The sequence below is a fragment of the Emydura macquarii genome, unplaced genomic scaffold (genome assembly GCF_026122565.2).
Source record: "Emydura macquarii macquarii isolate MOO-44397 ecotype Brisbane River unplaced genomic scaffold, CSIRO-AGI_Emac_v2 contig_554, whole genome shotgun sequence".
Taxonomy (NCBI): Eukaryota; Metazoa; Chordata; order Testudines; family Chelidae; genus Emydura; species Emydura macquarii.
Window position 1 is genome coordinate 6,926,754 of NW_027130691.1, and position 14,573 is coordinate 6,941,326.

Here is a 14,573-nt window from a genome sequence, read left to right on the forward strand (position 1 = left end):
ATGTACACAAAGGTGAATGTCTGTGCTGGCAACAGGTGAAACGTTATCTGACATTCATTCAGTTTCTTCCCAATTAGTTCAGAAGTGGGTCATTACAATCCCCATGCAGGGTGATGGAGCTATGTCACCCCAAAGAAAGATCCCAGGCGCTTCCTCAACTGTGCACAGGGGTCACTCACCCTTCTCCATCCCATTGTGCCGCTAGGGCTCTCATTGCACCATGGAGCTGATTCAGGGGAGCCCAAAGCGGGTGGGGGAGGAGAGAAGGAAGAGGAGGGTAAAGAAGAGACGGTACATGGGATGGAGACAGGAGACGAGAAACAGGCAAATAAAGCCCCGTCGGTTCTGTCCGTTCCCCTCTCCCCGAGTAATTTATTGACGCTCCCTTGTCTGTGCAAGCGGCCACCGGAAGCAGGTCCTGCTGGTTCCCGGCGGAACCATTTGGCTGCCGGACCCTCTGCCCCTCAGCCGTGCCCTGGCGCCTATCGCAGCCCGCGGCGCTGCCCTCTAGAGTCCGGGTGGAAACATGTCTACGGGGGCCGGGTCCCGGGCTCGGGGGGACTCCCCCAGACCGGCCCGGGCCTTCCTGGCCTGCGCCTGCTTCCACACGGACAACCTGTTCCTGCCGCGCTACGGCCTGCACGTCAGCTACCGGAGCGAGGCGCAGCTGCGCAGGGACTATGGGCTGGTAACTCCCCGGGGGGCCCGAACCCCCGCCCCACAGGGGTAGGGAGCGGGGGGGTTTTCCCCTCCTCAGGCACCCACAGGGGAGGGGTCCCGGGCTGGGGAAAGCGGATGGGCCCCCCTCGCAAACACCTCCCCATAGCTAGTGTTTACATTGCACTGGGATCCCAGGGCCCTATGGGCTGTATTACCTGGTCACGCCCCTGCACCCCCCCCCGCGATTTATCTACACAGGGGGGCCGGGCTTCTCTGTAGCTGCCGGCAAAGCAGGCTTCTTTCAAATAAACATTCATTGTACCTTTTCATCCCAAAGGATCCCAAAATGCTTCACAAACTGTCCCTGGGCCTCTTGCCTGCCACTGACATGCAGCCACCTCTGGGGCAGGAGGTAGTAGCTGTTTAAGGCAGCAGTCTCCATCCAGAAGTGGAAAGGCAACAGCCATGAACATTGCACTGCCATAGAGGATTTCAAGCCAGTCTCAGCCCTGTTTTATAGATAGGGAAACTGAAGTCTTAATTAAGGTATTTAATGAAGGCCACAAATTGGTGGCAGAGGTGGGAGTAGAAACCAGATCTCCTAACTCACAGTTCCTTAGACAACACTGCTTCCCTTTAAAACATTGATTCAGAACAGTTAGATGCTAAAAGAAAAAGCACCCACAAGACTAGTCACCTTCTGGTGTCTTTCCATTGAAGTTCTATCGCAAATGCTGTTGCTGGAAAACACAAATCTGGACTTGGGTATGCGCTAGAGCAAGCTGCAGTGTTCAGGGCCTTTACTAGAGGAGTATTGTACTTTTCTAGAGGGAAGAAGCCATTTCTAAAACATGTCGGCTGTGAACCCCCCCATGTTTGACATATAGGCATCCTATAAAGCTAGGATCATATTAGCAGAAAAAAATGACAGTCAGCAAAGCAAGATCTTCAGCTGGGATATTGACCACGGGGGTAATGGTGGTCAATTTTCAGGTCTACCTATCTCTACGGTACCGTTAAATACAGAATTGCATAATTCAGACTATAAACACAAACACAGTAAAAGGTCCTTTAATGAGCTTTTTTTTCTAGGAACATGTTTAAAGGCCAATCTCACCAGTGTCTGGGCTTTGCCTCCAAAGTGGCAGGTCTCAGTACAGATGAGGTGGGACTGAAATTGTAGTCCATCGGGGTATGTCAGAAAGCTTGTAGGTAATTGACAACCTTCTAGCAGAACACTGCAGAGGATGTGCCTAAGCCTTTCCCTGCTTTAATGTTTGGCTCTGCAGACTGAAGCCACTCCCCAGTATGGTGCTAAGGGGCACTGTGCTGTTGGAAGTGTCATCTTTCAGGACTCATATTAAGCTGAAGTCCTGACTGTGTGGTCATGAAAGAATCTGTGGTATTTTGTCAGAGAATGGCTGATGACACTGCTGTCCTGACCAAATTCCAGCTAGGATCATTACATTTTGCCTACTTGCATATCCTCTCTTCCTATGTCCGCTAAATATGGTATTCACTTCCTGTCCTCAGTCACATACTGTTAAACAGTTGTCTTGTCCTTCCAGAAGTGTCTGCATTTCAATGATGGGAAAATCTGTTCTTCACTCCCTCACATCACAGAGATTGTGTGTGAGGCTGAATTAGCTTGCCAAGTACTTTGAGATCCTCTGATGAAAGAAGCTAGGGATGAGCAAGGTAAACCATAATAAAGCCTTTTTGTGTCTGTTGCCCAGCTCATTTTAACATAGTCCGTACCAGGGGACTCTCAAAGCTAAACTCTCTGCATGAGTCTGGAGTAGTTTTCTCCTTATTTGAAACTGTTCCCTAAAATGTCTGATCAACAACAGGAATTACCATCTCGGCTGGGGGTGGGGGACTGCACAACTGTTGTACCCAACAGAGAAACTTCCCACTCAGTGAAAGGGAGGACAATGATCACGGTGGTGTCTTCTGGCCTGAGAATCCAGGAGCCCTCCTGCTTCCTCTGGCAGCAGGTAGTGCTACTGTGCAGAAGAATTGGGGATAAAGGAATTCATGGATACAGCCTGCACCCCAAAAGGCTGGTTGTGGAGTCGGTATTTAGGGATCAAGGAAAAAGAAGCCTAGAGTAAAGGGCCTGGGGAGAAAACCTAAACTCCTGGCTCATAGTCTGTTTTACCTTTTAATTCTGCCCCTAAAGCAAACCTTGGATTGCAGTGTCAGAGCCCTAGGCCATGTCTTAAGGAGCTAGACTGCAGCGTCAGTTTCTCTGCCTACTGTTAAATCTACATAGATTTATGTGGTATCATTAGGTTAGAACTAGAAACATTTTTTGTAAATTAAAGCTGAGATTCTCACATCATTCCAGAAGCTGGGGCTTGAAGAAAGACACCAAATATCATGAGACTCAGTAAAATTGCGAGAGTTGATAACACTGCCCAGGCCAGGTTGATGAGCACCATAAAAATCCATGATACTTATCAAGAGTTAATCTCTCTATATTACAGGTGTTAGGCAGTCGTGGCTGCAAGAATGATGAAGACTTTAAAGCAGTTCTGAAAGAGGTATACGCAATTTCACCAATAAGACATCTGTAAAGGACCAGACAGCTCCACGTGGATCACCTATTTTAATATCTATTGGTTATCTCAATTAATTACAATGTACTGACCACAAGTTGTGAAGTTTAGTTAAATGGGAGTAGAGATCTATTCAGGAAGGCTTTCTTCAGAACTAATCATCTTTATTTACAGGGTACTTTCATATATACGGTTAACGGTACAGCATTTGGGGATATAGTTTGTATGAACAGTGAAGGAGAGAGATCAGATGATTTGCTGAAAGTCAGAGGAAGGTGATGTTACATATCGAATTGAAACACTTGGTCCTGGTTTCCCTCCTCTCCCCCAATTTTCTCTCACACTCGGTCATAAATGATGTGCTGGATTGAGACAGAAGTTAAAAATTCCCTACTGGAGCCTGAGTACCAAATTGGATATTCTCAGGAGCTCTTTTGATGACAAAGACATTAACATAGTGAACACTGACGTTTATTCCATGACAATGGTCCCATGGCTCTCCTTCCTGTTGGTTTTAATCAGTCTGCCCCATCTCTTTTCTAATTTTCCCCCATTCTCCTTTGTTGTTTTTGTAAAATACGTGTTTCAAAAGTTGGTGCGTTTAGATCGCACCACTTCATCCCCAAGTATCCTGCAGAACTGTACACACTGTGCAGGAGGCCACTCACTTGCCACTGAAATGCAGCCACTTCTAGGGTGGGGTGGTCAGCAAATGAGATTAAAATGTATTGCCCCATTCATCTGAAAGGATCCCTGAACCACTTAAAATCAGTATAACCCCCACAGCGGTCTCTGGTCATAAGAAAACCAAGAGTCCCCCCAGCATCAATATCCAGTTCAAGTCAAGACTGAAAAGAAAATCAATAGCAAAAAAAAAAAAAAAAAAAAAAAAAACACCAGGAGAAAAAATACATTGACAGTAAAGTTACCCATGTATTTCAGTGGGGACTGCAGTACTCAGTTTCTGCCACTAGAAGATATTGTTAAAAGCAAGAGCTCTCTCCAGAGCACTTTCAACGGAAGATTCCATCTCCGGTTGTCAAGTAGGCCCAAAGAAAGGGGGATCTTTGAAAGGAAATTACCCTCTCTCTGGTAAGTGCCTGGCTTTTTATGCCCAGGAGAATGGAGGAGACCAGACATGGAGACATACCTCTTTTTCCTACCTTCACTAGGACATCTCAAAATTAGTTTTCAGGGAGGTTTATTAAACTGGAAGAGTTGTCTGAGTTTATTACTACTAGGGTTGCTTCCTCCTTAAGTGACAGAGTAATCCATCACAACAGTGCTTAGTAATGAGACCCTTCTCTCTGCAACTGAAGTCCTTCATATTGGACAAAACTAATTTTGCCGGAACTTACCTAAGTTTGAAAATTCTGGTCTATCTCAAGTTAAGCAACTAAAACCATATATAGGCACCTCATAAGGAGCTTGCTTTTCCAGGGGGCTGAGAGTTTGCAGCTCCAGTTAACTTCAATGGAATTGCTTTAGGTTTTGGGATTTTTAAAAAAAACCCATCCTTGTATCTTAATGATAGTCTGCCTCAGACCTCTCCTTGTCCTTTCTCTTTCCAGGTATTGTGCAGACCCTTTTAATTACTCATGAAAGGCACAGAAATACATACAGCTCTCCTGAATGTGCACATGAACAGATGATGTATTGAGCAAAAATTACCATTTTGAATCAGTGAATGAAACTATTATTTTATTACTGCCAGCATTTGATCTGTTAACAAGACCGTGTCACTTATTCCTAGATTCAGAAAGAAGTGCAAAGAAGAAAGCAATTAGATCATCAGTCCATGGCAAGAAAAGCCATCATTGCACAATGTTACAAACCAAAGCACCCAGAAGTGTACGTTCTACAGGTAAAATACATGCTGTTTGGAGTCTGTAATAGTAGCCACATGGAAATCTAGCTTTGAAATAGAAAAGCTTCTTTTGTGCCCTTCTGAATCCTGTGCGGTCCCATGGCTGTATTAATTGACTTCCACAACGTGGACATCTTCATAAATCTCTATTGAAGTAGACAGAAGATGCTCTGAATGTCTTACTCACGATTTACTTGGGGGTAACTTCATTAAAGTCGATAGTTACATTCTCATAGATGAGAACAGAATTAGAACCAGCTCAGACTGCTGTTGGTAATATTAGATATAAAGTGTTATCACAACGACTATTGGGCAGTACAGAGTTTAAAGAGCAGCCAGTAGAAAGATTAATCTAGTAACAAGTGCTGCACCCTGTATCACGCCCTCCATTGTGTAATATTCATAGCTGAGCCCCAGCACTGCATGGTATGGAGAGCCTGGCTCAAAGCAAGGTGGTACAAATTTCTTTTGAGGCATGACTGTTTGCACAATGATGTGCTAGGTCACATGTGCCCAGTGCGACCAATGCAAAGATAAATCTGACCAGCGATAGCTTATAATTACAATTGAACTGCAGCAATAAGTAATTGACATAAATCTACCAAGAAAAAGACAAGTACAGATTACAGCTTTGTGCATTTTTCCATGATTTAAATATTTTATGTATGTTTATATGCAAGCTAGCTGTGGCCCTAGACTCCACTTACATTTCAGCTACTGCCTGTGGTGTGGCTGTTAGAAGATCCCTGTTTCAAATGGGTTAGAGATGACATCATTGTGTGTTAATATCTTTTTTTCTTTGTCCTTCTCCCCACCTAACACAAGGATTCATTTCTGGCTCCAGAGTTTCTAGAGACAGTTCAGTTCTGCACATCACAAGATGCTGATCTCCAAGGCATCCTGCGCCGAATTGATTCTATATCAGGTAAAGTGAAAGGTCCTATCGGCAATGTAGGCCGAGCCACACTGTGATACACACAAGTAGTTTCAGTGGTGAATTATTTTTCTAAACCAGTTCTTTAATATTGTAATTTTGAAAAATGACTCAAGACCATTAGGATGCTTTCTTCTGCATGATCAGGTTCTTGAGAGAGGCAGCATAGTCTAGTTGTTAGAGACGGGTGAAATCTGGGGCCCAGTGAAGTGAATGGCACAAGTCCCGTTGACTACAACATGGCCAGGATTTCACCCCGGGATCTATTTTGAGTGTATCATTGACTCAACATTTGACCTTTGGCAAGTCTGTTCAAGGGACACTGTCCATGTGGATTATTTTAAATGGACTATTTCCCAAAGTTACCACTTAGTAGATCCTCCTTTAAATAATGTCTTGAACATTTTTTATGTATTTAAATCTTTTTTTTTAAAAGGTCAGGGTTTTTCTGCTTGCTTGTTGATGTTTCTGGGGCCTTTTCAGTATGGGAGAAGCTTAGAGAATATACAGGGGAAGCAATGAAAGTGTAAAAGTAAACCTGAAAATAGAGGGGGGGGTTTTCATTGACATTCATCTTGGGTGGTACTTATAAGAGGAATAGTTTTCAGGCATTAGCAGCTTTTTCAAGCTGTCGGTGTCCCAGTTTCCTTATGTGTAATACTTAGTTTATGCAGACCTTTCTGGCCCTGTGCTGCAATTGTAATGTTATCATGTTCCTATCAGAAAGGGCTAACTGACTGGCATGATGTCCCACCTCCCATAAAATGCCACGCCTGAAGTAATTCTGCATCACCACTTAGTTACCTCCTCTTTCAAAAGCTTCTAGCCCTTGGACTGGGAAGTCTGGGAGCACAGGCTTTCAATTTCCAGTATGACCAGTAACTAATGTGCCCCAAGGTCCATCCCTTCTGTAACAACAACAACTATTTAACAACTAAAACATACAATGAGGCACATGAAGGCTGTGTGCTCTATTGTACTGCTTTCTGGCAAACTAAGTTATTAAGGATAGTCCCTACTGTTACTTTACCTAGTAAGAGACACCTTCTTTTTCTTGGTCAGATAAGAGGCTATATCGACTTCAAGTGTTCAGTGAGGAATTCTGCCGAGTCTTCATTGAAGAACTGGAGAACTTTGAGCAATCTGAGATGCCCAAAGGCAGGCCAAACACTATGAATAACTATGGGGTAGGACTTAACTTCTTTATAGAGTTAGCTTCTCTTGTGCTATTATGGTCTTTAGAGGGAGTGACATTTATCACACCAACCTCTTTGCATGCTTCAAGGTCCATTCCCCTCCAGGATTTGGGGGAATCCATTACACCCTCTGATGTGCAATCCCCAATGCACAGACACTCATAAATTAAAAGACACAGAGTGAGGGAGTTCATTTTACTTGTAGTAAACTAGAAGGATACGTATGTGGCAGAGGGAGTTCTGGGGGAGGGGATGTGAGGTGGGGTCTCCTGGCTTTGGGGGAATCTTGTATTTAAAAATGTGTGTGTGTGTAAACCAATTACTGAACAAATTAGATGGCAAAATGTTAGCCCCCTGCTTTTAAACAAACACTCAGAAAATCAGTACAGTGCACACTAGTTAACGGAGATAGCAGTTTTACTGGGATATATCCCAGGGATCTGTGTAACCTACTGGTAGTGAATGGCAATGAGTGCTAATTGGGGCAGCATTAGTGTAAGTGGGGACACACTTGGATAGTGCCAAGGGGTTAACTGGTGTTTAGCCAGGTGTTGATGAGGTAGATGTAATTCTGCTCTTAATACAGAAGCTGCCAAGTAAAGTTTTAAAAAAGAAAGGTGAAATATCATGCATAATATTCAATGCAATACTGCATTCAGTTCAAATCTAGTTTTAATAATAGTATCTTCACCTGATGTGGGAGATTAGCCATCCGCCTGAGTGTCCCGCTTAAGAGACTTCTACTGTATAAATTGGGACATACCAATGCAAAGGGTGGATTAGGAGATTTATTGTTCAGAACCTTAGGTCCTGCTTTATTATAGAGCAGTGGTTCTCAATCAGGAGCACACATACGCCTGGGGTACGCAGAGGTCTTCCAGGGAATACATCAACTCATCTAGATATTTGCCTAGTTTTACAACAGGCTACATAAAAAGCACTAGCGAAATCAGTACAAACTAAAATTTCATACAGACAATAACTTGTTTATGCTGCTCTATCTACCATACACTGAAATATAAGTACAGTATTTATATTCCAATAGGTTTATTTGATAATTACATGGTAAAAATGAAAAAGTAGCCAATTTTTCAGTAATAGTGCGCTGTGAGACTTTTGTATTTTTAGATCTGATTTTGTAAGCGAGTAGTTTTTAAGTGAGGTGAAACTTGGGGGTGCACAAGACAAATCAGCCTCTTAAAAGGGGTACAGTAGTCTGGAAAAGTTGAGAGCCACTGTTAAGAGGATATAAGCCAGTGTCTTTACTACAGTCACTTGCGCGTTGTAACTGTACTCTCTCAAAAGAGAATAAACCTGTTCAATATGAACTATCAACTGCAGTGTCCAAATCTACAAGGAAAGGTTGTAAAAGAAAGTAAGAAAATACACAGTTCAGGCAGAGTTTGTGTCTTTGCACACAAACTTCAATAGTCCTCATCTCTAGCACCTCCATCTGTGAGGCCGTCTGTTCTTAGCCTCTTCCTTTCCAAGGACTACAAATCCCAGTTTCTCTTGCCTTTCTGCACAGCTGCAGTAAGTTTCTGGCGTACGCTGCCACTGCTCTAGGAGCCACAGATTCCCTCCTCTACAATGTCGTCTCAAAACAAAGTGACTGTACACTGAACACACCCATTGCAAGCATAGCCTCTCAGTCCTTGCTGTGGCTGTAGAAGTACTTCATAGAACTGGGACTTGATACTTCAGGAATGTAGCATTTTATATGTTAACTTAGTGCTGGTGAAAGGGGTTGTATTGACAGCCTGAGATTGGAGTTCTGTTTAGCCACACAAGACACAATCCTCTATATAACCAGCATGGATAGCATGACATGTCAGTAAAAATTGGCTTTGTATACAGCACTGCCCATGCTGGTTTTGATCTTACTGGCATTCTGCATGCCATCACTTTTCATTCTGAACTCATTTCCCCTGTTATAGCCTTCGTCTTTGCTCGCTAGTTCTTTATCCAGGTAAGCAGCAAGGTTGGAAGGGAAGAAGACAGAACCAGGAGGCTCAGTTGTGGATCTGATGAAATAGCAGAAGTGACTATGTTGCTGTTTGCTGATCGGTGTGTTCTATGCACTCTCTCTTTGGTGCAGGTTCTGTTAAATGAGCTTGGATTGTATGAAGATTTCATTACACCTCTGCGTGAAAAATACCTGCAGCCCATAACATCGCTGCTTTACCCTGACTGTGGGGGAGGCTCCCTGGACAGCCACAAAGCATTCATCGTTAAGTACTCGCTACACGAAGACTTGGATTTGAGCTCTCACTATGACAACGCAGAAGTCACCTTAAATGTATCTCTAGGAAAAGAATTTACTGAGGGCAGCTTGTATTTTGGAGACCTCAGAGAGGTACTGAGAATCTCTCTCTCTAACTTAGGCCTGATCCTACTCCCCACGAAATTCCCATAGACTCCAGAGTCACAGGATCAGGCCATTGGCTTTGTTTCAGGAACTTTTTGAGTAACTGAGTTAAAGATGACACCATTAAGTAGCCTTATACTTAAAATAACGGGTTAATGCTCACAGATCAAACGTGGCCATTTTCACTGATAGGAATCTAACATCAAATAAACCAAACTAGAGTAAACCATGGAGTGGGTTGGTACTTGTAGGGAGCAACACTTTGAAAAAGAAGATCACATAAAAAGTTGATTGACTAAAATTAATTGTCCGCTTCTGACCGAATCAAGACTGTCTTGTTGACCAGTTTTCTACGGAGGAGGTAGTTATACTGAACTCTTCACTGCTGTGAATTAATCATGAATATTTACATTAACTGCAGTCAATTCAAATAGACCACCCAGATGACTCTGCTATCAGAGGAGGGAGTAAAATGCTCTAGCTCCTTCCACAATTAAAATAATGGTCAGGTGGGCTCCTTTTGGGGGAATGGAGAGAATGCTTTGAAGACTCATCCTGTTTCAGTCTTTCACTTGAGAAAACGAAAGCCCTGGGCACTTGCAGTTATTAGAATTTCCAATGTACTTTTAGCAAGGGAGGGTTAATAACTTCCATACCCTATTGCTATTTTGACTGTTACATGCTGCCTTTCTAAGTACCCTCTGTAGTATGAACTGGGAACTGTTCACTATCTGTCCTTAACAGAAATTCTAAACAGTTTAACAGCTGTGACAGCTCATCCCAGAGGTGGCTGCATTTCAGTTGTATGTGACGGGATCCCTATATATCATTTGTTAGTAAATGGTTTGGGGTGAAAGGTACTAACGCAAGTTATAACAACTGCTTTAGAAAGTCGGTAGCAGGAGGCAGTTAATGTAACCTAGGATCTGTCTTATTATTTATCTTCAAGGCCCCAACCCCAGTGCCAAAATATGTGGAGGTTGAACATGTGGTATCCCAAGGCTTGCTACACCGAGGAGGGCAGATTCATGGGGCACTGCCCATCACCTCCGGGGAGCGCTGGAACCTCATCATATGGATGAGATCGTCTGCTGTCCGCAACCAGCTTTGCCCCATGTGCAACAAGAAACCCGAATTAGTGGAAGCTGAGGGGTTTGGAGATGGATTCACAAGAAGTCCTGAAGGTGATATGCCCAAGACTGTGGATTTATGCTCTTTAATATAGGAGATGCTAAGGAGCAAACTCTCCAGTCTGAACTGGCTAACACTGAGCTCCGAGCCCCAAGACAGCAAAAAAAAAAGCACAGTGACAAAGTACCCTTCGAAAGAAACATCTGTCATGTCAACAAATAACTTCTTGGAAGGCAACTCACAAACTGTTCTCTTGGGGTGAGGGAAAACAGCTTTCTAAGCAGCTGGCATCTGGGGCCTCCTGGAGGAGTTGGTGTCTGGGGTATACAATGCCTGCACTGTGGGAATTTTTTATAAACATATTTTGAAAATGTAAAAAGGCTGAAGGTATTGATCTAAACCATGAACGGCAGAGGTCATCTGAGTACAATCGCACGTATGGAAAACAGGCCAAAAGGCAGCTTAGAGCTTATACAAAGACAGCTGCTTTGACCACCACTGTTACTAGTTGATGTGTAAAATCAGCATATTATTGTAGAATTCTTTTAGCTCAGTCAGCATCCATTCACAATTCCTATTATCCTCTGCTGGACGGAACATCAAAGTGCACTAGGGTCAGAGCCTGCCGTCCCCCCGGGAATTGGAATGCAAGACTTGCTCAAAGTGTGCCAATGCTGTCCTCGAGTGTCTACAACAAGCAATGATACTGTCAACCCTAAAAGTCAGGCTGTCCGCAGCAGTGCTTCCCGCACTTTTCTCTGCCGTGGCACACCTTGAGACCTTTAATTATTTTGAGGCACACCACCATATATAGTCTCCAAATGAACTCATGAATATTCATGAGCCAGTTCGGAACTCTTCAAGTAGTTTTTCAAAAAAAAATTCTGTGGCACGCCTGCTCCAGCTGACAGCAGACCCGTGTGTCACAGCACATGGTTGGGAACCACTGGTCTAGGGAACCATGTCATCCCCTACTGAATAGAAGGTCAGACCTAATTAAGCATTTGGGATCAAGTTGCTTCCAATGGCTGCATCTTATAGGACAAACAAACGCTATTACTCTACGAGTGAGTGTTTCACTTATTGCCATACGTTATAAGCCTAGGCTGAAAGCGCTAAAAACCCTTTTTCAGAGATATTGTGGATTCCAAGTGAAGAAGCAGAAATCAGCTGGAGAGCCAAAGATTTGGGGGCTGGTTGCAATATAGGACAGCAGGACTCTCCAGTGTAAGGAAAGAGCATGCAGAAGTAGCCTAACCATCTGTTATCCCTTTCCAAGGTGGGCATGTCAAATAAAATATCTCCAAGGGACGAGTAGACATTGTAGTCCTCACATGACCAATACAGTCTTTTGAATTCTTTAATTTGGCACTAAGCTCCCACTATGATTGCATTAGAGAGAGATCAGATAGTCACACACATTGTCTCTCTCTGTGCCTGTTAGTCCGTGACATTAATTCAAAGCTTCAGGTCACAGACACCAAAAATCTAGAAAACTGATAGTCCAGAAGCCAAATATCCTTTTGGTTTTGTTGCCTCATGTGACTCCCCAGAAAACTAGATGTGAATTAGATACCTATACCACTGACTTTACTGTGGACTTCATTAGGTCATTCACCTTAGCTCTGGTAATTAATTGGTATGAACTTTCTCATTTGCATAATTAACAATATGATGAAAGGCAGGCTCTGAACATCATGGCTGTAGTTTATGAAGAATGTTAATTTTAAGCCTTCCCAGCCGATCTGAAGTGTTTTAGGCTAGAGATCTCATTATCGTTTAATGCTGATTAGTTTTCATTTGCAGAATTCCTTCAAATTGCATTTTTTGAAAGTGGAAAGGCCATTCATTACATTTGTACACAAAACCCCAGAATCAGTACCAAAGGATTTTGCTTCTGGTGTTTTCCATAACAACAAAACCAATCATGGAATCTTAATTTCCTTCAGCAGAAAATGTTTGTTTCATATTTGCATTTAAATTACAGCAAGAAAATTAAGTTAATGAGAGAAAAATGGGCCTGTCATTATGGCTGCTGCTGTCTGAATTCTGATACAGCGAATTCAGATTGTAAATGGCTGACTATAGAAAAGGCTTTGGGATATACAAGAATAATCTCCCTCTGCTGTAGTTTAGTCTTTAAAGCACGGGCATGGGAATTAGGACTCCTGTGTTCTATTCCTGGCTCTAGCCTCAGTTTCCCCATATGTAACACTGGGATAATACTTAATGTTCTTATCTAACATGTATTCAAGGCTAAATTCATTAATGCTTGTGAGGACTTGTATGCTCTTTGGAGGAGCAAAAGAAATCAAATATCTGCTGAGATTTTAACTTTGGGCTGGTCATGTCTTTGAGGTGAAATAAGCAGAAATCAGAATCCATGACCCTCTAAGAGAGACAGCAGTAGGCTGTGTATATCGGGGCAGTTGTAACAATAGAGCAGGGGATCTCTACCCGGGCATCGTCTGGTAGATACAGTCAGACTATGGATGCTCCTTTTACTGACCTTGACCAACAACCCATCTGAATGTCACTTAAATTCCAGAGATCATTCTGAATTGCACAGGGAAAGCTAACCCCTTCAAGCCAGTGAGAGAGGATAGAGAAGATTCTTTTTTGGCTTTTGCTCCAACACCCCCTCTTCAGTGAGACTTTTGGCTGCAATAGATGGACAAGGTATAACCCAGGGGATAGGAATGCCTTGGTTAACAGGCAGAACTCTGGCATATTAAACTCTGTTCCTCAAAGTTGAGGAAAGAAATGCAGACCAGGGCAAATACTGCGCCATCTGTTCATATGACAAATACAGCCTAATTCTAACAAATCAGAGCCATTAAGCAAATAGGCATCAGAAACTGCTATTCACTTACAGAAAGTGGAGGAGGGAAAGTGGCAGTGCCATTGATTTCTGCTTCTGCAGAGTGTTCTAACACAACTTGCAGCCATCCATAAACAGTAACTTTCAGTGTCTGGAAAAGCCTAAAAAAGCTTTGTGCCCTAACAAAAGTACAGTCGAACTGCCAAAGAAGCTGCATGAGGCTGGAATTGTTCACAAGGAGGAGGAGGAGGAGGATGGAAACAGTTTGAAGTACTAGGAAAAATACAGGGTCAGCGCGTGGCTGCATGTTGAGGTTTCTTTTGTACTGTTATTGTATCACTTTACAAGTTTACTCTGGAGGATACAAGACAGGAACCTCATTATTCAGAGTGTAAACTCTTCAAAGGGTCAGGGTCTGTCTACTACTCTGAACAGTGCCTAGCACAAGAGGGCTGCCCTCTCAATCCTTAGGCACTACTTTATCTTAGTTCCTCCTGAGCTGTCTGCACATCAGGCAGTCCAGTTCCTCCATTGATTATGGTTGCTTGCTAGTTGTGGTACTAACTGGTCCTGCTGTGTCAGCTCCCTTTCTTCTAATTTCTTATTTGTTCTTTCCCTGAAATACGTAGCATCTTCTCAGCCATTGTGATGGGCAGCCTCTAATCCCTCTGTTAACCACTGTCATCAGCTCCACACAATATAGTGTACTCAGCACAGTTGCATGTATAAAGTGGCGTTTGCTTTTCCTAATTTCATATGCATCCCTCTATTGCAGCCACCTTCAGATAGCATCACATTCCTCTGACTGCAGAACTCTACGGGGGGATTTCTTTTCCATCTATGCCCTATCATAATATATACAATAAATATATTAATAATAAATAGTAACTGATGATGACTGCAGATCCCTTTCTTGATAAGAAAGAAACACTTTAACAACTGTTTTACAATGAATCCAACATACAAGCCTCCCGCCCTCCAAGTATTTGACAGTATACTTTATATACTATATAGCATCTTGAGACAGAAAGGATC

The 14,573-nt window shown here is 43.0% G+C and overlaps 1 protein-coding gene across 3 annotated transcripts; it reads left to right on the forward strand.

Moving 5' to 3' along the window:
- The first annotated feature begins 521 nt into the window (after positions 1–521).
- Positions 522–11,096, forward strand: OGFOD2 (2-oxoglutarate and iron dependent oxygenase domain containing 2). 3 transcript variants are annotated; one of them, XM_067539642.1, is made up of 8 exons: positions 974–1,206; positions 2,229–2,358; positions 3,150–3,206; positions 4,975–5,085; positions 5,914–6,013; positions 7,085–7,209; positions 9,317–9,574; positions 10,536–11,096. In XM_067539642.1, exons 2-8 carry the CDS (start codon positions 2,350–2,352, stop codon positions 10,809–10,811), a joined length of 936 nt encoding a protein of 311 aa, XP_067395743.1. In that variant the 5' UTR covers positions 974–1,206; positions 2,229–2,349; the 3' UTR covers positions 10,812–11,096. The 3 variants fall into 3 exon arrangements, with proteins under 3 accessions (XP_067395741.1, XP_067395743.1, XP_067395742.1); XM_067539640.1 differs by lacking the exons at positions 974–1,206; positions 2,229–2,358 and adding an exon at positions 522–688; XM_067539641.1 differs by having other exon boundaries at positions 974–2,358.
- The last annotated feature ends 3,477 nt before the right edge of the window (positions 11,097–14,573 follow it).

Coding starts and splice junctions, on each gene's coding strand:
- OGFOD2 (XM_067539640.1), top strand. CDS start 527: ATGTCTACGGGGGCCGGGTCCCGGGCTCGGGGGGACTCCCCCAGACCG. Junction 5,086..5,913: donor CAGAAGTGTACGTTCTACAG/GTAAAATACATG, acceptor ACCTAACACAAG/GATTCATTTCTGGCTCCAGA. Junction 9,575..10,535: donor ATTTTGGAGACCTCAGAGAG/GTACTGAGAATC, acceptor TTTATCTTCAAG/GCCCCAACCCCAGTGCCAAA.